At 42.3% G+C, this 20,799-nt stretch overlaps 1 protein-coding gene across 1 annotated transcript; it reads left to right on the top strand.

Moving 5' to 3' along the window:
• Nucleotides 1-3,454: 3,454 nt before the first annotated feature.
• On the top strand, nt 3,455-8,931 carry sox19b (SRY-box transcription factor 19b). The gene is made up of 2 exons (XM_071377782.1): nt 3,455-4,482; nt 6,460-8,931. Exons 1-2 carry the CDS (start codon nt 3,827-3,829, stop codon nt 6,704-6,706), a joined length of 903 nt encoding a protein of 300 aa, XP_071233883.1. The 5' UTR covers nt 3,455-3,826; the 3' UTR covers nt 6,707-8,931.
• The last annotated feature ends 11,868 nt before the right edge of the window (nt 8,932-20,799 follow it).

Here is a 20,799-nt window from a genome sequence, read left to right on the forward strand (position 1 = left end):
TAACAATTCCACAACTACTACCTTATACACACACAAGTGTAAAGGGATAAAGAATATGTACATAAAGATATATGAATGAGTGGTGGTACAGAACGGCATAGGCAAGATGCAGTAGATGGTATAGAGTACGGTATATACATATGAGATGAGTACTGTAGGGTATGTAAACATAAAGTGGCATAGTTTAAAGTGGCTAGTGGTACATGTATTACATAAAGATGGCAAGATGCAGTAGATGATATAGAGTACAGTATATACATATGAGATGGGTAATGTAGGGTATGTAAACATTATATTAAGTGGCATTGTTTAAAGTGGCTAGTGGTACATTTTTACATAATTTCCATCAATTCCCATTTTTAAAGTGGCTGGAGTTGAGTCAGTATGTTGGCAGCGGCCGCTAAATGTTAGTGGTGGCTGTTTAACAGTCTGATGGCCTTGAGATAGAAGCTGTTTTTCAGTCTCTCGGTCCCTGCTTTGATGCACCTGTACTGACCTCGCCTTCTGGATGATAGCGGGGTGAACAGGCAGTGGCTTGGGTGGTTGTTGTCCTTGATGATCTTTATGGCCTTCCTGTGACATCGGGTGGTGTAGGTGTCCTGGAGGGCAGGTAGTTTGCCCCCGGTGATGCGTTCTGCAGACCTCACTACCCTCTGGAGAGCCTTACGGTTGTGGGCGGAGCAGTTGCCGTACCAGGCGGTGATACAGCCCGACAGGATGCTCTCGATTGTGCATCTGTAGAAGTTTGTGAGTGCTTTTGGTGACAAGCCGAATTTCTTCAGCCTCCTGAGGTTGAAGAGGCGCTGCTGCGCCTTCTTCACGACGCTGTCTGTGTGGGTGGACCAATTCAGTTTGTCCGTGATGTGTACACCGAGGAACTTAAAACTTTCCACCTTCTCCACTACTGACCCGTCGATGTGGATAGGGGGGTGCTCCCTCTGCTGTTTCCTGAAGTCCACAATCATCTCCTTTGTTTTGTTGACGTTGAGTGTGAGGTTATTTTCCTGACACCACACTCCGAGGGCCCTCACCTCCTCCCTGTAGGCCGTCTCGTCGTTGTTGGTAATCAAGCCTACCACTGTAGTGTCATCCGCAAACTTGATGATTGAGTTGGAGGCGTGCATGGCCACGCAGTCGTGGGTGAACAGGGAGTACAGGAGAGGGCTCAGAACGCACCCTTGTGGGGCCCCAGTGTTGAGGATCAGCGGGGTGGAGATGTTGTTACCTACCCTCACCACCTGGGGGCGGCCCGTCAGGAAGTCCAGGACCCAGTTGCACAGGGCGGGGTCGAGACCCAGGGTCTCGAGCTTGATGACGAGTTTGGAGGGTACTATGGTGTTAAATGCTGAGCTGTAATCGATGAACAGCATTCTCACATGGGTATTCCTCTTGTCCAGATGGGTTAGGGCAGTGTGCAGTGTGGTTGCGATTGCGTCGTCTGTGGACCTATTGGGTCGGTAAGCAAATTGGAGTGGGTCTAGGGTGTCCGGTAGGGTGGAGGTGATATGGTCCTTGACTAATGACATTTGTAATGTCTTTATTCTTTTGGAACTTTTGTGAGTGTAATGTTTATTGTTAACTTTTGTTTATTATCTAGTTCACTTGCTTTGGCAATGTTAACATATGTTTCCCATGCCAATAAAGCCCTTAAATTGAAATTGAATTGACAGAGAGATTTATAATGTGTGTCAATCAGGTGTCAACCAGGTCACTCTCACAGAATCTGTTTTATCTTGTCAGTCAGATGTCTCTCTCAGAAACTGTCCCACTCAGCACACCTGCACTCTATACGCCTATACAGAACACACACACAAACACACACTCTTACGTGACAAAGACCTGCATCTAACACACTCTCTCCCTCTCACACACTTACACACACCTGCTACCCAAAACACCCTTTAACACACCTGCCCCTCAAGCACACACTGAGACCCAAACACAGCGAGACAGAGCGAGCGAGAGAGGGAGAGAGAGAGATTTATAATGTCTGTCAGTCAGGTGTCAAACAGGTCACTCTCACAGAAACTGGCTCACCTATTGGGAGGGAGGGGGGAGGGGGGGGGCTCCTTTCTAACCTGAGAGCTGGCCTGGAAACTTCTTGTGGGCCAGAGCTAGTGTCACACACACACACACACACACACACACACACACACACACACACACACACACACACACACACACACACACACACACACACACACACACACACATATCTGTGTGTCACCTGCATGCTAGAAACCTCAGAGAGCAACTAAAGATGTTATTGTGACCTGACCACACCATTACCTGTTTTAAAGTAGCCAAATGAAAATCACTTTAAAAGTGCTTTGAACATATTAATAAAATGAAAGAACCCATTTATTATGTATACACTGTCTGTCTATATTATACAAAGATTTCCACTTGTATGATATCAAGTGATTCCAACCAGTGTTTGAATGAACTTTGTTTACATGTTGAAATTAAGTTGAACTAACTTCTGTGCCCAGTGGGAAATGATTTGTCCTTATCTGACCTTTTGATGGAGCTTGGAGAGGAGCAAAGCCCCATCTATCTGCTAGACATCACTTGAATGATGACTGGTCTTTTTCCTTTCAAAAAGAATAGTATGAAAGGAAGAATGAAGTTAGGTACTGGGTTGATAGAGAGACAGAATGCCCCTGGTAGGTTTGGGAAACATTGACCTACCGGTATTCTATTGGATCTCCAGCATTAGAAAAGCGTCTATTTGGCTGAACCAACAGACCTCATTCTCATGGAACCCCACAGGAATTCTTTGCGCCATTGTAATCGTATCAATACCATGTATAGAAGCCGCAAACGTCTTTATAGGCTAACAATCGTTTGAACGAGGTCAGACGTCTAGAAAAGCAGCAGACACACTCTGACACAACACACTGTGTCGATTCGTTTGGTAAAATTAGTTTGCTGTTGTTGTGGACTTTGTTGTTGTGGTTACAAGTGCTACAGAAGTAGCCTTCTATTCAATAGCCTTAAATTGTCTTGACATTATCATGAAAGAAATACATCGATGAAATGTGTTAAAATATATTAATGTTTTATAATACGTTTACATGTTATGTGTTTTACTCCTAATCATGGAAGCACAGCAAGTAGACCCATTTTATACACACCGATCCATGCGTACGCTGTGTGCCAAACTACCAATGCCATCGAATGATTTTTAAACGTTTCATTATAATAATTGGAGCTAAAAACACACTTTTAAATGGGTGTATCGGGATTATTCCGTTCTCTCATTGAAAAGCACCCGGTCTCTCTCACACGCTTTCTTTTGCTCATCAACAAGTGCCCGCTCTTGCAGCACATGCAGCTCGCGCCGGACCCACCTATGGTGATGCAAATGAGCGCGCGCACGGGGGAAGCCCATCGCGCCCGTGGATTGGTCCCGACTCTTGGAATACAATTATCTCGGAAAAACCCGACGAGTGAAAGGGAAGAACTTTTTGTCATCACGCAGGTCTCTTCAGTTTGAGAGAATCGAAGCGCTACAAGTGGTTGTCTGCAACTGCGCGGAGAACCTACTGACTGAAGGAGTGCTTTTTTTTTTAAACAGCGCAAACATTTCGAGTTTACTTTTCTCTCCCATGATTGAGGTAATGACCACTTTACATACCAACTCGTAATTTAATCCCTGTGGTTCGAAGCGGGTGTGTCGTCAGTGTTCTTATTAGTTAATTAGTTGATTTGGAACACTTGGTGCGTTCGGCTTCGCCTGTAATAGGCGACAGAGGCTGTGACTGTTTAGTTTACGTATCCATTTTTTTATTTGAACTGAGACACTTTTTAAAAGTTCCAAACAATGTATAGCATGATGGAACACGAGCTGAAGCCTGCTGGGCAACAACAACAGCAGCAGCAGCAGCACCAAACGACCCAGGGCATGTCCCCGGTCACTGGAAACATTGGCAACTCTCACCTGGGGTCCAAATCCGTGTGCCCTCCGGGCGGGGACCCAATGGACAAGGTCAAAAGGCCCATGAATGCCTTCATGGTGTGGTCCAGGGGGCAGCGCCGCAAGATGGCCCAGGAGAACCCCAAGATGCACAACTCTGAGATCAGCAAGCGGCTGGGCGCGGAGTGGAAGCTGCTGACAGACGCCGAGAAGCGACCGTTCATCGACGAAGCCAAGCGCCTCAGGGCAGTGCACATGAAGGATTATCCCGACTACAAGTACAAGCCACGGCGCAAGACCAAGCCCCTGCTCAAGAAGGACAACCAGATGGCGAAGTACCCTCTCTCCGCCGGGAACCTGCTGGCCGCAGCGGCCGCGCAGGGCCAAGGTGGGAGCGCCAGAATGGAGAGCTACGGATGGGGCCCAGCGGGAGGTTACGCTGGGATGCAGAACGAGGCCCTCGGCTACACTCAGCAGCTGCACCGCTATGACCTGTCCGCGCTCCAGTATCCCCAGGCCATGACTGCAGCACAGACGTATATGAATGGAGCCAACACCTACAGGTAGGCTATGTTCTGTTCCATTCTTCCACATGTTCTTCTTGTAAATGACTCGAGGAACAACATGTAGCGTCACATGCGCTTAGACTACACGTCATTCCTGTTTGGGTAATTTTTTAACCTTTTAAATGAAAAGGTTGATGCGTGTACTTGTTTTCCATTATGCCCGTCAGCTCCACTAAATTGAGAATTTTTCATTCGATTATTTGGTCTATTAAGTATTGTAAGCTTGAAGAGGTCACCTTCGTAAACCTTGGTCTACTTCAACACTTGCTTGAAAGTTTGTTTCCTGCTTTAAATGGCCTCTATAAAGTATCATCTGAATGGAAGATTTAATATCAGTAATGGTAACCAAGGCACTCACTTTCTCGAAGTCAAACAGTGGAAGGCTACAGCTATTGAAGATGACGAATCAATGTTCCAATCATCAAAACCAATTGTTTAATCCAATAAAATGGTATAGGCCACTTTAGGCCTAATTACAACAGCACAATAATACGTTGTGGCTGATATTCTGAAAGCCAAGATCAATTATTAAACCCTTTAACATTTGCTTTTTACTGCGTTGTCAATTGTACTAGGCCTATGTCAATACTTGTAGGCTTTACCTATCCTATTTCGTTATTGTTTTAAAATATATATTCGACAATTAGAATAATGGTCTTTTATTTGTTTATCCCTTCTAATTAGTTGAGTTACTATAGTTTAGTCAATATTCACATGGGCCAACACGCTCACACAAGTGGATCTGATCATCTGTTAGTTGCCAAACTGGATCTGCTGGCCTGTCAGAAATGAAGATTCATTAGAACCCGTGTCATGACTCTCGACAAGTCACCCACCCAGCACAGAGCCATAACTTTTTGTTTTCTTTTTGCTAATTTTATATTTTTTCAGAAGATTACTTTGTTGTTTTTTTGGTTCAGAAATTATAAATTTACTGCACATATTTTATGATATTATAATTTAGATTATTTTGCCAAAGGACCTGTATAGGCCTTAAACCCGTAAATTTGAACTGTAACAATTTATTAAAATATGCTACCTTTTGTCTTAACTTTATTCAATATTAAAAAGGTTATTCGTTTGAGTTTAATGTAGGTTGTTTACTTGTTTTCAGGCCTGTGGAATGAGCATGTGAAGAGGCCCACTATGAGAAAAGCTTTGTGTGTGTGGTCCTTCACCCTCAATCCTCTAGTCCGCTTCAGTGCCTTCTTCCAGGCCTCTTCTAGAGAAAATATAACAAAAAAGTATACTTTTAAACAACTCCTTTTCAGTCTTACGATATTTTAAAATGTTCTCGTCTGAAGTTTAGTTGGTTTATGGTGAATTCCGATTAGCTGTAGTGAACCTAAAGGAGAATATCTGTCGTTCACTTTACAGTGCGGTAGTCATATTGGTGGCCTAACCAGTCTGGGCCTGCCCTAGCTGTCCCCAGCCCCACGCCCAACACTCATGCCTTTTGTAAACATGGTGAATTCCATCACGTGTATAGGGCTCTCCCTTCGGGTGACTGGCAGTTCTTTCATGTTGGTCACATCAATCAAGTCTGTTACGCATCATCATTTTTATTCATATGGGTTGGTCTTTCAATCAATATGCCCTTTTATTACAAAACAGCTATTTAAAATGAAACCCACTGAACTGCAAATTACACCATATTGAGTTTGAGGCTATTTCAAGAGGGTGCTATGCTACAGATCCTTCCAGCCGATTAATGCTTTCTAAATAGTTTTTTGTTGCTTGAAAGCGGTTTGAGATTATTTTATGTAAAGAATAGCGCTACTGAAGTTGATATTATTAGGTCATTTCAGATGCATAGAATAGTGTAATGGGTTGTTCAATATATGCTACAATTCTACCTGAATTGGGTGACTTCAGTTGCATGGCCCAAAAATGTCACACCGTAGCATTTGACACTGTAGCATGTCACACTTTGACATTGCATGGCATAACACTGTACCTATCTCTCCTCCCCAGCCCCATGTCCTACAGCAGCAGCTCCCAGCAGCCCAGCCCGGTCATGTCCATGGTGAAGCCAGAGCCAGTATCACACTCCCCGACTGGTGGACCTAACCACCACCGCGGGCCTCTCCAAGGGGACCTGAGGGATATGATCAGTATGTACATCCCCGGGGGGGACGCCAGTGACCCGGCCGCCCAGAGAGGAGGCTACAGCGTCCAACAACACTATCTCAGTGGGACCGTTCCCCTCAGTCATATCTAGGGACCGGTGGGGGTAGTGACTGGGATTGATGTTGGGTGTGCCCGGACACAAGTTAAAACGCACCCCCGGAACTGAAAACCACAGCCTTAGACACACTCATTATGGTTCCGTGTTGCATTAAAAACAGCAGTGACTTTATAGGAAAGGTTATTTTTCTACCTCTGCAATTTTAACTAGAATCCCTTCGTCTGCCCCATTCCGTCCCAAGACTGGGTGGTTTGTTCAGTCTCCCAGCCACTGTTTGGATGGAGACCTGTCCCTTCTCTGTGAACTATGAAGGACTGCTGTATTATACATATGATCTTTACTTCTCTCCATGATGACAACGTTTGTGTGTGTGTACATATTATGTTTTTTTCCTCTTTGACAAAACTGACCTTGACATCCACAATCTTGGTTCAGAAACTCCCAGGCTCTATGTATGTTTCAAGACTCTATAATGTTCACAACGTTCCATTGTATTCTCCTACTGGCACGGTAGCGTCGGCCCCTTGGGTTGATGGGTAATCATCACGACCTAAACCAACAGGGATGGAGACACGACTTCTCTCAAATGGCACCCTATTACCCATCATGCACAAATTAGGATCCGAGCAATATGGGCCCTGGTCAGAAGTAGTGCACTATAGAGGGAATGGGATGCCATTTGGGATGCAGACACAACCCACAATGGAGGGGCCCCACCACAGGAACACAACACACTGGGAACTGGGTTAGCCAATCAAGGTCCTCCAAGGGCCAGTGACATACAAATCACATGACCTGCCACAAGGCTTGAAAAGATTCTGATTCCAGAACTGGGGGTGTGTGTGGCCCAATGGGGCCTCTCTCAGAACGGATCATCTCAAATCAACTAGATGCCTGCTAGTGAAGTGAACTAGATGGAGAAATGCACATAACTTGAATGAAGTGACTTATTTTGTTTATATGTATGTATGGCCTCTTTGTTATGTGCTCTTGTTTTTAAAGCCAATCTGATACCATAGGATGACATGGCATAGTCTTGTTGTCCAATCTCATGAGTTCACTGAATACAATGGGAAAACAGTATATGAAATTATTTTAACTCCTGTTTAGTAGCAGCAACTGTCCAAACCACAACCTAATTTTAGTGTAGTTTGAGTATAAAATGTTTAACATAACAGCATGGTTTAAAGTTAACATTACGCCTTGTTCCTGCAATGAGTTTTAATGCACCATTATTATTGTTTGTTAGTCAACTATTTTGACCCTTTTTTTGTAAATGTTTGGAGTCACACTGCTGGCAAAGTCTCAAGTTGCTACACTGCTTACTGTTCAAATATCCTCTGTATTCTGCAGGTTTTAACTGTTCTTAGAACACTCTTAACTGTTATACAAATGCTGCATTCCATTTAATTGTTTACTTCAGCTCAGTTTTAGCTAGATATTTTTTACCAAATACACATTAATGTTCTCTAGTTTGGCAACTGTATGGATTTCTACTTTTTAGACTTGTTCAACCAAGCACTGTTATGACACTCTGCCCGGGCAACTAACGGTGGAGAATTAAAATATTTTTATTTTACATTAAACTTCTGTTATCTAACTTCTCATGTTTGTATTTGAGCTGTCAGTTGTCTGCTTGAGGTATTTTCAGATACCGTGTAACATTTTCCTATTATTCTACAAAAGGAGTTGCCATGTTTTCTCAAGTTGCTTGAACAAGACTTAGGGGGTGATGGTTAATGTTCCTTCATTTGACAGCCCTTGCTAACCCACATTTATGATCATTTAGTCAACCAGTGCTGCTTAAAGTTTATTTTATATATAGTGAAAAATGTCTGTTTGCAAGTGGGTGACCTAGGCTATGAAAGTGGTAGAACCATTCTAACAGATGGATAGAACTGGTCATGTTTTGACAGTCTCCTAGTATTGTGCAATCCAAACATGAACTTGCTTGCATTGAAATGGAAATTAGTACCTAATAACTTTTAAGTCGAGGTAGGGTTAATTGTAATTTAAATGAATAATTAAACACGACTGTTTACATTGCAATCCAAGTGTGTTAAACTGAACTTTATTCTATTTTCTATATAGGTCAATCCTGGTTGTGTGTGTATATAGTGAGGAAAAAGGCTTGCAACTTTTGATGTGTATAAATATTCTTAAGGCCCTGATACTAAGGTTTACTTTTTTTTTTTTTTTTTTTAACTCATGTTCACATGTGGCAAGGATGACAAGTATTAATAAAAATTACAACTCTGGTCTACAAATATATTTCTTGTTGCAGGCTTTCAGCAGTTTCTTGGAACATTAAGCCATGACTTTTCTAAGCTATATAACATTGTGTTCACTGACTTTTGGAAATGCACTCTTGTAGGCCTATTCCGTTTATTCCAATTGAGTGAAATTGAGTCTTTTCACAAAGATAACGCACCATAGGCTATTCTATATGGGAAATGTCTGACACAGAATAGACTTAAATTGTGCCAGTTAGCATAATACACAGATTACACACGTCAGATTGAGAGGTCGATTCAAATAAGGTTTTGCTATGGGAATCATTTGGAGCCGGATTTATAATTCGATTGAGATGGCCTATTTTGTCGGGCAAAGTTCAGAAATAAATGGCATAATACAGGCTTAAATTAATTCAAGTGCGGGATACTAACTTAATCCAATAGTTAAAGCAAGCCAATAGACCTACGTTTTTAAGCTTTTGTTATAAAGGTGACTGCTAATGTTTTACAACACATTTTTCATTTGCTCCTATTCAGCTATGGCAGCTCAGCTGTTTGAGTTATACCTCATCTGTCCGCGGAAATCATTACACAAAATAACAATCGCAGGCCTGACATCACGCGCTCAATCAAAACGAGCTGGGTTTACGTTTAAACAGTGGCACCACAGGTGGACACCGTTATGCTTGGGGATGCTTAAAATAAAACTTTCGAGGGAGTCAGACAAAAAGTTTTGGGAGATGGTAGAAGAACAGAGGCGTCCGGGGTGCAGGAGAGGCGCGAGGAGAGGGGGGAGTGGTGTAGAGTGATTTAGGGTCGATCATTTACTTCTTTTAAACCCCCCCCCTCCCCTCTCCTGAGATAAAGCGGGTGGCTGGCCCGCTCGTAATTGTCCGTTTCGGAGGCACATTGTCAGTAGCTTTTGAGCTCGCAGGTGCACATAGTAAAGCCGCGGAGTCTTCGCAGACTCCCCCAGAGAGCTTTGTTCCCTTTCTCTCGCTCCCCCGCGGAGCAGAAAATTAGCGTTGCATTCGGGGGGCTTCGTCGCCCCCTTTTTCTCCGGCTCAGGCTTAACCCTTTCACCGCCTGTCGCAATTCTCATGGAAATTGAAGAGCCTGCGCAGGCTAATCGCAGAGTAGAGGGGAGGATGGGAGAGAAGCTAAGGGAAGAGATGAGTGGAGTGCGTTGAAGGGGGGAGTAAGCCCTACACTACCCCCTCCCCTCTTTCGCTCGCTCTCTCTCTCTCAATTCAATTTAAGGGCTTTATTGGCATGGGAAACATTTGTTTACATTGCCAAAGCAACTGAAATAAATAAAATTTACAGTAAACATTACACTCACAAAAGTTCCAAAATAATAGGCATTTCAAATGCCATATGTCTATTAAACAGTGTTGTAATGATGTGCAAATAGTTAAAGTACAAAAGGTAAAATAAATAAACATAAATATAGGTTGTATTTACAATGGTGTTTGTTCTTTACTGGTTGCCCTTTTCTTGCGGCAACAGATCACAGATATTGCAGCTGTGATGGCACACTGTGGAATTTCTCCCAATGGATATGGGAGTTTATCAAAATTGGATTTGTTTTCGAATTCTTTGTGGGTCTGTGTAATCTGAGGGAAATATGTGTCTCTAATATGGTCATACATTTTGCAGGAGGTTAGGAAGGGCAGCTCAGTTTCCACCTCATTTTGTGGGCAGTGTGCACATAGCCTGTCTTCTCTTCAGAGCCAGGTCTGCCTTAGGTGGCCTTTCTCAATAGCAAGGATATGCTCATTGAGTCTGTACATAGTCAAAGATTTCCTTAATTTTGGGTCAGTCACAGTGGTCAGGTATTCTGCCACTGTGTACTCTCTGTTTAGGGCCAAATAGCATTCTAGTTTGCTCTGTTTTTTTGTAAATTCTTTCCTGTGTCAAGTAATTATCTTTCTGTTTTCTCATGATTTGGTTGGGTCTAATTGTGTTGCTGTCCTGGGGCTCTGTGGGGTTTGTTTGTGTTTGTGAACAGAGCCAGGACCAGCTTGCTTAGGGGGCTCTTCTCCAGGTTCATTTCTCTGTAGGTGATGTCTTTGTTATGGAAGGTTTGGGAATCGCTTCCTTTTAGTTGGTTGAAGAATTTAAGGGCTCTTTTCTGGATTTTGATAATTAGCGAGTTTTCATTATTTGGTGTTTTACGTCTCTCTCTCTTTCTCTTTCTCTTTCCCTCTATGACAATCTGACATTCAGGAACCAGCTCTACCAACATGGCCTGTCGTTTCCATGGCAATTTAGGGCTGTGAAACTGGACAAGAAGCACGTAAATTGGCCGCCACTACACTAGCCCTGGCCCATAACCACATGCACACCTCGGAATATTAATTTGCTCCAAGCATTTGGATAGTTGAAAAACATGGTTTATTCCAAAATAAGAAAGATAAAGAGAAACGTTAATAGATTGTGTGTGGAGAGAACATTTTATTGCTCCAATTCTTTGACATGAGTGGTGGAACTGTATAGCTATAGAACTTTTTAAATGGTCAAATATGGGCCTATACGTTTGACAACATTACTTTAGTGATCTATAGCCTATAATTGGACAAAGTCCTTATAAAGTGCCCCTGTATGGCAGAAGTTAGATAAGGGCCAGCTTGTGCACCCTGTGCATTCAGATGGGGGTTGGTTTTGGTGAGGTCGTTGTAAGGGTCTTGTAGGGGTGGTGTGTATTTAGGAAGGAGGATTTCTGGTAGAATTCATCCAATCTCTTAGCAAAGGGCAGTGAGGCTTCAACAAGTGGTTGCCATGGATTTGGTGAGCCGGGGCTAAACAAGTGCGTGGGAGATGCTGGTGGTGCGACTTTTAAAGAGTTACGAGAAGTTGTAGTCATCAGAAGCAAACAACAGTCTCCTCTATGACTCAGGTGGTCGGGTTCAAATACCCTCAGTTATTTTTTATCTGCAAGTTGACATTTGCCTTAAGTTGTCTGATGTCTGGTGTTAAGTTGTCAAGCAAGTTGTTGTCTGGTGCTGTCTGACACATTTCCTCATATAATAATTTAGCCTCAAATAGATGGTTTGTAAGATGTTTAGTATTATGTAAGATGTTCAGTAGATGTTCATGTTCAGTAACTGTCAACAACATTTCAACTAACTTTCCTCTTATCCTAGGATCCTAACCCTAAACGCTTGCTGTTATGTAATTTATCCTTTTAGTTATCCTAATGAACACGCAGCAACTGGCCTCATTGAGTCCCTTTACGTGTGTCAATGAGCAGCACTCAAAGTAGGAGATTGCGGGTTATCTAAAGAGAAAGAGAAACCCTATTTCTATTTCGTAAGCACTGCTATAGGAAACCTCACCACATCAAAAGTTGTCATGGAAACTTCTCGTGCGTATTATTTACCTGCATTCCTTGGTGAGCCAAGAAACCACTCCTCTCTCGCACGCAGAGCAGGCCAGAGCGCACCCTTTCTGTAACCGCGCCCGCTCCGCGCGCACACACATAGTTTACATAGGACTAGGCAAGGATTTGAGTGTCACAGAAAAGTAATGCTTTAAATTAAAGTTACCACATCCAATAGTAATTGCACAACTTCTTACGTCTTGTTTTATGCGTATTTTTATGTGGCCTTTAATTGACCAAAACCACTATTTGAGTTTTATGCAGAAGCTTATTTGGACAATAAAAGTGGCTATATGTTGGGCAACAGTATTCCAACTAGACACAACCCCTCACACATATTATGAACATAAAATGTGCCCATTTTAAACAAGATATATATTTTTTATAGATATGGTTCCTAACAACTGCGGTATAGAGGCCTATCAATGGTCATGGAGAGGTTAACTACAGAAATACAGGTTAAAAAACCCTTAAGCCCACAGCCCATCAACGTCTGACTGTGTGACTACCAACCAACCACTCCCTTCTCCACAGGTCGTTGAAAGACCTGCTGGTGCGTTGTTTGCTCGCAGGTGAGCAAGTGGGTGGGTGTCTGCTTCTGGCGCAGCGCCGCTGTGGTCGGCTGCCACGAAGGAGAGAGCGAACGGCTGCAACGTCAGTGAACGTCGGATCCGCCGCATTTTTCACTCACCCTCACACGCTCGTAGCTGAACACCCCGAGTCACAGAGTAGCTCGAGGAGGGAGGCTACCCGGAAACCCTGATCAGTGATTCATTCGTAATAATATGCAGTTTTGTGACATACATCCGTATAACTTCTATGGGTACTTGTCTGCCCTGTCAGGTCTATAATTAGTGGAGGAGTGAGTGACGTGATATCCAATAGATTTGACCATAGAAATGGGTGACATATTCCTCCAAAAGTCTTGTTTTGTCAGGGCATGGGGGTCATGTGCTCAACAACAACAAAAGGGCACACACATGTTATTTCTTCCGCAACCGCTGTCACAGACTTGTTGAGCAATTACTACAAGAGGGGAAATCAGCACAATCTGATGAGTAAAGTATTTTGCTAAACTATTTTGAACTGGAATAAATGCTGCACTGGTTAACAACGACCAACACAATTCCATAATAGAATATTGTAAGAAATGCTGTAGCCTACCATGACTAATATCCAACCCAACTCCATTTGTTGCAACTATCATGTATCTCGGTGGTTGTCAAACCGTTTGCTCTGGAAACCCCAAAAAGAAGCCGTAGGCCAATAAAACGTGCGACCACCCGCGCACACACATGCGCACACTCGAACGTGCGCTCACAATTGCTGTATTTAGTCTGACATTACAGCCATAAACCCGTGTGGCTCAGTTGGTAGAGCATGGCGCTTGCAACGCCAGGGTTGTGGGTTCATTCCCCACGGGGGGACCAGGATGAATATGTATAAACTTTCCAATTTTGTAAGTCGCTCTGGATAAGAGCGTCTGCTAAATGACTTAAATGTAAATGTAATAAACGGTGACGCATTTTCAAAACGCAAGATAGGCTACAGAAATAAACTGCGTTCTACGCCTGCATTTGGAGCTGAAAGTAATCCATGTTAGCATCCGACATCAACTAGGGATATATGATGTCACTACTCTGGAGTCCAGAGCAAGCACGATTATTCTACCTACTTGTTGTAGTGGGGTCACAGGATCGGATGGAAACGCATGTTCTGTCTGCACAACGCCATCACTTTGGAGGGCAGGCCTACTCGTAGAGTGCTACTTGCCAGCCGGGTAGCCCTGTTAATCCTCACAAATATCGTAATAAATTCGCCAGAATATGTTACATCTCCATCCCATAATATTGAAGGCAGTGCGATGTTACAGCAGTTTATCTTTAGACATAGCTAGTAGCCACCCAAACTAGGCCTATCTGAAATATGAAAATGATCAATCAAATCGCCAGGTAGCCATATTGTTCTGGCGAAGATGAGTCAGTAGTAGATTTCTAAACAGTATTTTATATGGATAATACATTTAGGCCTACTCTGATTTTGCCTGGCAAAACTGGAAGAAATTAAACAAGTTCTTTCTGTTCACTAATCGGGATATGAAGAGTCAATCAAGACGAGCCACTCTGGTTCTGAAGCATAGATGATAATTTAACGACGACAGTGGGTTGAGAACAATTAAAAAAATTAAAAAGAATGATATCACCACCAAAAAGGGCACTTTGGAGACTGTAAGGGCAAAGGGGCACGTGCTCTGCACAGGTAGAGCCCTATCGGTGCACGTGCATGTCCAGGGGTTTGGGTAGAGCTATTCAGAGTCGGCAAGAAGATTAAGTGGAATTTGAGTCAAAGTTACACAGGTATCTTCACGTTTCCATGGTTACACAATACACACCATCTTGCAAAATGGAGTCTAAACAAAGGTCGGCCAATCACCAGTCATCATCAGTGGTTGTGAAAGTGAAATACAGGTCTGGATGAACCAGCCCAACAAGTTAATATGTTAACACAGTGACAGTTGTCTGTGTGGTAGGGAGGTATGTTTGTGTGTTCCCTTCCTCCCACATCTCTCAACAGTTGCTGTCAAAGACGCCACCCTTCCCTGCCAGCCAAAATCTCTGCTGATTTGTCATGAGTGTATGCGTGTGTGTGTGAAGGATGCCTACTTGCCGGGCTAGCATAGTAGTATTAATAGTTAATTCAAGGAACTCAGAAACGATAAGACAAGACTGTCTGTGAGTCTGGCTCCAGTCTGCAGTCAAACATCACATGTCATCATCCCTCCTTGTCTCAAGTGTTTCAAACAGCTTCACACTCACAGCCAAGATGAGATAAAAATCAAGATAGGCTTCCTCTATAGAAACAGGACATGTTTATCCTCTACAAATAGAAGACAAATTGTGCAAGCTACTTTTATGTCTCTTATAGATTATTGGGATATTATCTACATGCATGCTATGGCATCCACACTTAAATCGCTGAATGCTACTTATCATTGCGCACTTAGGTTTATTACGGGTGCTAGCTACAGAACTCACCACTGTGTTTTATATCAAAATGTGGGTTGGACTTCGCTGTCCGTGAGACGAGAACAACATGCTCTCGTGTTTGTCTATAAAGCACTTCTGAATAAACTACCTTCTTATTTATCATCACTCGTCAATATTAGAAATATAATTCCTAAAACCAGGTCTCAAGCATGGATTACACTTGAGGCCCATGCGATTTCCACAGAGTTGGGTATGGCTGCCTTTTCCTGTTACGCTCCTTGCTTATGGAATAGCCTGCAGACTAAGCTTAAACTTGAGACTCTTGTCCCCCTGTTGCCCATTTTAAATATTTTTTATTTTTATTTTTGTATTGCTTGTAACTGTTTCGGCTAATGCAAGTTCTTGTGCTGTTAGGGGAATAACCTATGTGTAAATGTAATCTGCTGCTGTATTTTTTTGTGTTATCTGTGATTGTTTTGTTTATCTTGTGTAGTTTCTTAATCATTGTACCTAAACTGTATGTGTAAACATGTATACGCAGGGCCCAGCTGTAAAAGAGACCTTGGTCTCAGTCTGTGTTCCTTGTTGAAATAAAGGTATAATAATAATAATAATTAAAAGTGACTAGTCAGACACAGTTGTGAAGTCAACACATCAGTCAGTGCTGCTGTGAACCGCATCACAACAGACATGCCAAACGGAAGATGTATAAAACATTTTTGATACAATTTCAATGTTGTTTGAGTTGCTTTGTGTATCATCAAGTTTGCTTGAGATGTTTTTACTGCAACACTGCTCACTGCATCCAAGTTGCTTGACATAGGCGTTTCAAAGAGCTGTCAGTCAAGGCGAGCTCATGAATATACCCTCCCCCTCCACTCAGCCTGTCTTTCAAACTTTTTCTCAAATTTTAAGCATTTCTATCCAAAACAAATATTATGGGTGATATTTTAGTCACTCAAAAGGCTATTTTACATAGAAATCAGAATGACGGTTCATGACCTATATGGATGGATATGTCGAAATATATAATCGTATGAATGTGATGAAATCTAGTAGCCAACCACTATGTAAAAAAATCACCTGTTGAGTGTGTGGTTTGAGATATTTGCTGACTAAAATACTAAATGAACTACTGGTATACCATCTGTAATTTAACAAGCGTCACTAATGTTGTTTATTATTTGATAATAACCAACCAAAAACCACAAGTTGGCAAACATCATGATGTTGTGTCCTATTCTCAACTCTCTGTTAAGACAATGGGTGGTATGTACACCCTGGCAGACAGGTCAAAAAAAGTTTTGCTGAAGTTTCCTAGGTAGTGTAGGTCTGAGTCACACACATGAAACACACACACACGAAAACACACACACACACACACACACACACACACACACACACACACACACACACACACACACACACACACACACACACACACACACACACACACACACACACACACACACACACACACACACACACACACACACACACAAACACACACACACACACACACACACACACACACACACACACACACACACACACACACACACACACACACACACACACACATACACACACACACACACACACACAACAATGACAGATGGGACACATTAGACAGGGGTATAGTGCTGCTAATAGTGGAAATGTTTGTCAAGGGAGTGACAGGTAACCTTAAAGAGCTAGTAGAGACAAGCTCTGAGGTAGACAGGTCTGAGAGAGATAACCTTAAAGAGCTAGTAAATCAAATCAAACCAAATAGTAGAGACAAGCCCTGAGGTAGACAGGTCTGAGAGACAGGTAACCTTAAAGAGCTAGTAGAGACAAGCCCTGAGGTAGACAGGTCTGAGAGACAGGTAACATTAAAGAGCTAGTAGAGACAAGCCCTGAGGTAGAACGATCTGAGAGAGATCATCTTAAAGAGCTAGTAAATCAAATCAAACCAAATAGTAGAGACAAGCCCTGAGATAGACAGGTCTGAGAGACAGGTAACCTTAAAGAGCTAGTAGAGACAAGCCATAAGGTAGACCGATCTGAGAGAGATAATCTTAAAGAGCTAGTAGAGACAAGCCATAAGGTAGACCGATCTGAGAGAGATAATCTTAAAGAGCTAGTAGAGACAAGCCCTGAGGTAGACAGGTCTGAGAGAGATAACCTTAAAGAGCTAGTAAATCAAATCAAACCAAATAGTAGAGACAAGCCTTGAGGTAGACAGGTCTGAGAGAGAGCGAGAGAAAGAGGGAGAAACATAGAGCGTTAACCTTAATGAGGTAGTAGAGACATGTTCTAAATTGGTTTGGGACCTATTTAACCGGTCGAGAGATTTTTGTCACTCTTGGTGAACATAACTCAGAGAAAATACATATCACATGTGGCGTTCCACAGGGTTACATTTTGGGTCCGGTACTGTTCAGTTTATGTATGTTACCTGTTGGCAGTGTTATCAGAAAGCACGGCATTGATATGCAGAAGATACACAACTTTACATTTCTGTGTCACCAGAGGATTTTAGCTCAACTGGTAAATTATTAGACAGTATTAGTGATTCTTCCAGCTAAATCAAGACAAGACCGAGGTACTCTTTGTTGGAGCCAAAGCACAGAGATAGAATCTAGCCACACTTTTTAATTCATGGGCAATAAAGATAAAACACCAGGTAAAAAAATCATAGGTGTTATTTTAGATTCAGAACTACATTTTCAATCACACATTAGGAATGTGACCAAAATAGCTTTTTACCACCTGAACATTGCCAAGGTGCGTCTGTTTCTCTCTCAGGCTGATACAGAGAGACTCATCCATGCTTTTATTACAAGCAGGCTTGACTACTGTAATGGTCTCCTGTCTGGTCTACCCAATAAAGCCATTGGTCAACTGCAAAACATACAGAATGCTGCAGGGTACTGACCAAGACCAGACGGAGAGCACACATTATACCGGTTTTAAGGTCTCTGCACTGGCTGCCTGGGAGTTTTAAAATTAATTTAAAGATTCTTCTATTGGTTTTTAAGTCAATCCACGATTGTGCACCCCAATACATGTCAGACATGCTTTTAAGTTATGTACCCAGTAGGTCCCTCAGGTCCTCTGGCACTGGCCTTTTAACTATCCCAAAGCCTAGGACCAAGAGGCATGGAGAGGCAGCTTTTAGTTAATATGCCCCCAGCCTCTGGAATAGACTGTCAGAGAATCTGAGGAGGGCTGAAGCTGTGGACATATTTAAAAGAGATCTTAAAACACATCGTTTTATCTTTGCTTTTCCTTAGGGTGCTTTTTAGTTGTTCAGTTTATGTCATTCTTTCGTTTTTAATCTTATGTTTGTTGTGTAGTAAATAGTTCAGCTTTTATTTTCATAAATTGTTTCATGTAAAGCACACTGTGTTGCATTCCATGTCTGAAATGTGCTGCATAAATAAAGCTTGAATTGATTTGATGCCCTGAGGTAGACCGGTCTGAGAGAGAGAGAGAGAGAGAGAGGGAGGGAGAGGTAACATTGATGAGCTAGTAGAGACACGTCCTGAGGTAGACTGGTCTGAGAGAGAGAGAAACCTACCAAAAGTAGTGTGGAAAATTACCAAAAAACAATTAGGCAACAACAAATTCATTCCCTTTTAGACAACTTCCTGGACAGAATGTTCCACTGTAATAGTGAAGGTGTAAACTTGGCAGTAGAAAACCTAAACAGTATATTTGACCTTTCAGCTTCCCTATCAAATCTAAAAATGTCAAACAGAATGAAAAATGCAAAAACCTAAGAAAGAAATTGAGAAACCTATCTAATCAAAAACATAGAGACTCAGAAAACCTGAGCCTACACCTTCACTATGGTGAATCACTAAAACAATACAGAAATACATTATGGAAAAAGAAGGAACAGCACGTCAGAAGTCAGATCAATGTAATTGAAAAATCCATAGAATCTAACCACATCTGGGAAAATTGGAAAACTCTTAACAAACAACAACGCAAAGAGTTATCTATCCAAAACAGAGATGTATGGGTAAACCACTTCTCCAATCTTTTTGACCCTATAACATAGAACAAACAGCAAAAACATATACATGATCAAAAACAAACCTTAGAATCAACTATTAAAGACTACCAGAACCCACTGGATTCTCCAATTACATTGAATGAACTACAGGACAAAATACAAAGCCGCCAACCCAAAAAGGCCTGTGGTGTTGATGGTATCCTCAATGAAATGATAAAATATACAGACCACAAATTCCAATTGGCTATACTTAAACTCTTTAACATCATCCTTGGCTCTGGCATCTTGCCCAATATTTGGAAACAAGGACTGATCACCCCAATCCACAAAAGTGAAGACAAATTTGACCCCAATAACTATTGTGGGATACGCATCAACAGCAACCTTGGGAAAATCTTCTGCATTATCATTAATAGCAGACTCATACATTTCCTCAGTGAAAACAATGTACTGAGCAAATGTCAAATTGTCTTTTTACCATATTATCGTACGACAGACCACGTATTCACCCTGTACACCCTAATTGACAAACAAAGAAACCAAAACAAAGGCAAAGTCTTGTTGATGTCAAAAAAGCTTGACCCAATTTGACTTGAGGGTCTGCTATACAAATTGATATAAAGTGGTGTCGGTTGAAAAACATCTGACATTATATAATCCATGTACACAAACAAGTGTGCGGTTAAAAATGGGCAAAAACACACATATTTCTTCCCACAGGGTCATGGGGTGAGACAGGGATGCCGCTTAAGCCCCACCGTCTTCAACATATATATCAACGAATTGGCGAGGGCACTAGAACAGTCTGCAGCACCCGGCCTCACCCTACTAGAATCTGGAGTCAAATGTCTACTGTTTGCTGCTGCTATCTTCTGTCCCAAACCAAGGAGGGCGTATAGCAGCACCTAGATCTGGGCCCTGACAGTAAATCTCAGTAAGACAAAAATAATGGTGTTCCAAAAAAGATCCAGTTGCCAGGACCACAAATACAAATTCTATCTAGACACCATTGCCCTAGAGCACACAAAAAACTATAGATACCTCGGCCTAAACATCAGCGCCACAGGTAACTTCCAAAAACCTGTGATCGAGCTGAGAGACAAGGCAAGAGGGCCTTCAATGCCATTAAAAGGAACATAAAATTCGACATACCAATTAGGATCTGGCAAAAAATACTTGAATCAGATATAGAACCCATTGCTCTTTATGGTTGTGAGGTCTAGGGTCCGCTCACCAACCAAGAATTTACAAAATGGAACAAACACCAAATTGAGACTCTGCATGCAGAATTCTGTAAAAATATATTACGTTTTGTCACGTCTACTCCCGCTCCTCTCTGGCGCTCGTTGTCGCCAGTTTACTCATCATTACACACACCTGCCACCATTGTTACGCGCGCCTGCTCTTCATGAGACTCACCTGGACTCCATCACCTTCCTGATTTCCTCCCCTATATCTGTAACTCCCTTGGGTTGATTCTGTTCCTGTGTTATATGTCTGTACGCTACTTGTGTTGC

Source organism: Salvelinus alpinus, chromosome 31 (genome assembly GCF_045679555.1).
Source record: "Salvelinus alpinus chromosome 31, SLU_Salpinus.1, whole genome shotgun sequence".
In the NCBI taxonomy this organism is placed as follows: Eukaryota; Metazoa; Chordata; class Actinopteri; order Salmoniformes; family Salmonidae; genus Salvelinus; species Salvelinus alpinus.

What these genes read in the sequence shown, in the direction of transcription:
- sox19b (XM_071377782.1), top strand. Translation starts at nt 3,827, where the DNA reads ATGTATAGCATGATGGAACACGAGCTGAAGCCTGCTGGGCAACAACAA. An exon ending in AATGGAGCCAACACCTACAG is followed by an intron (nt 4,483 to 6,459) that starts GTAGGCTATGTT and finishes TCTCCTCCCCAG; the next exon opens with CCCCATGTCCTACAGCAGCA.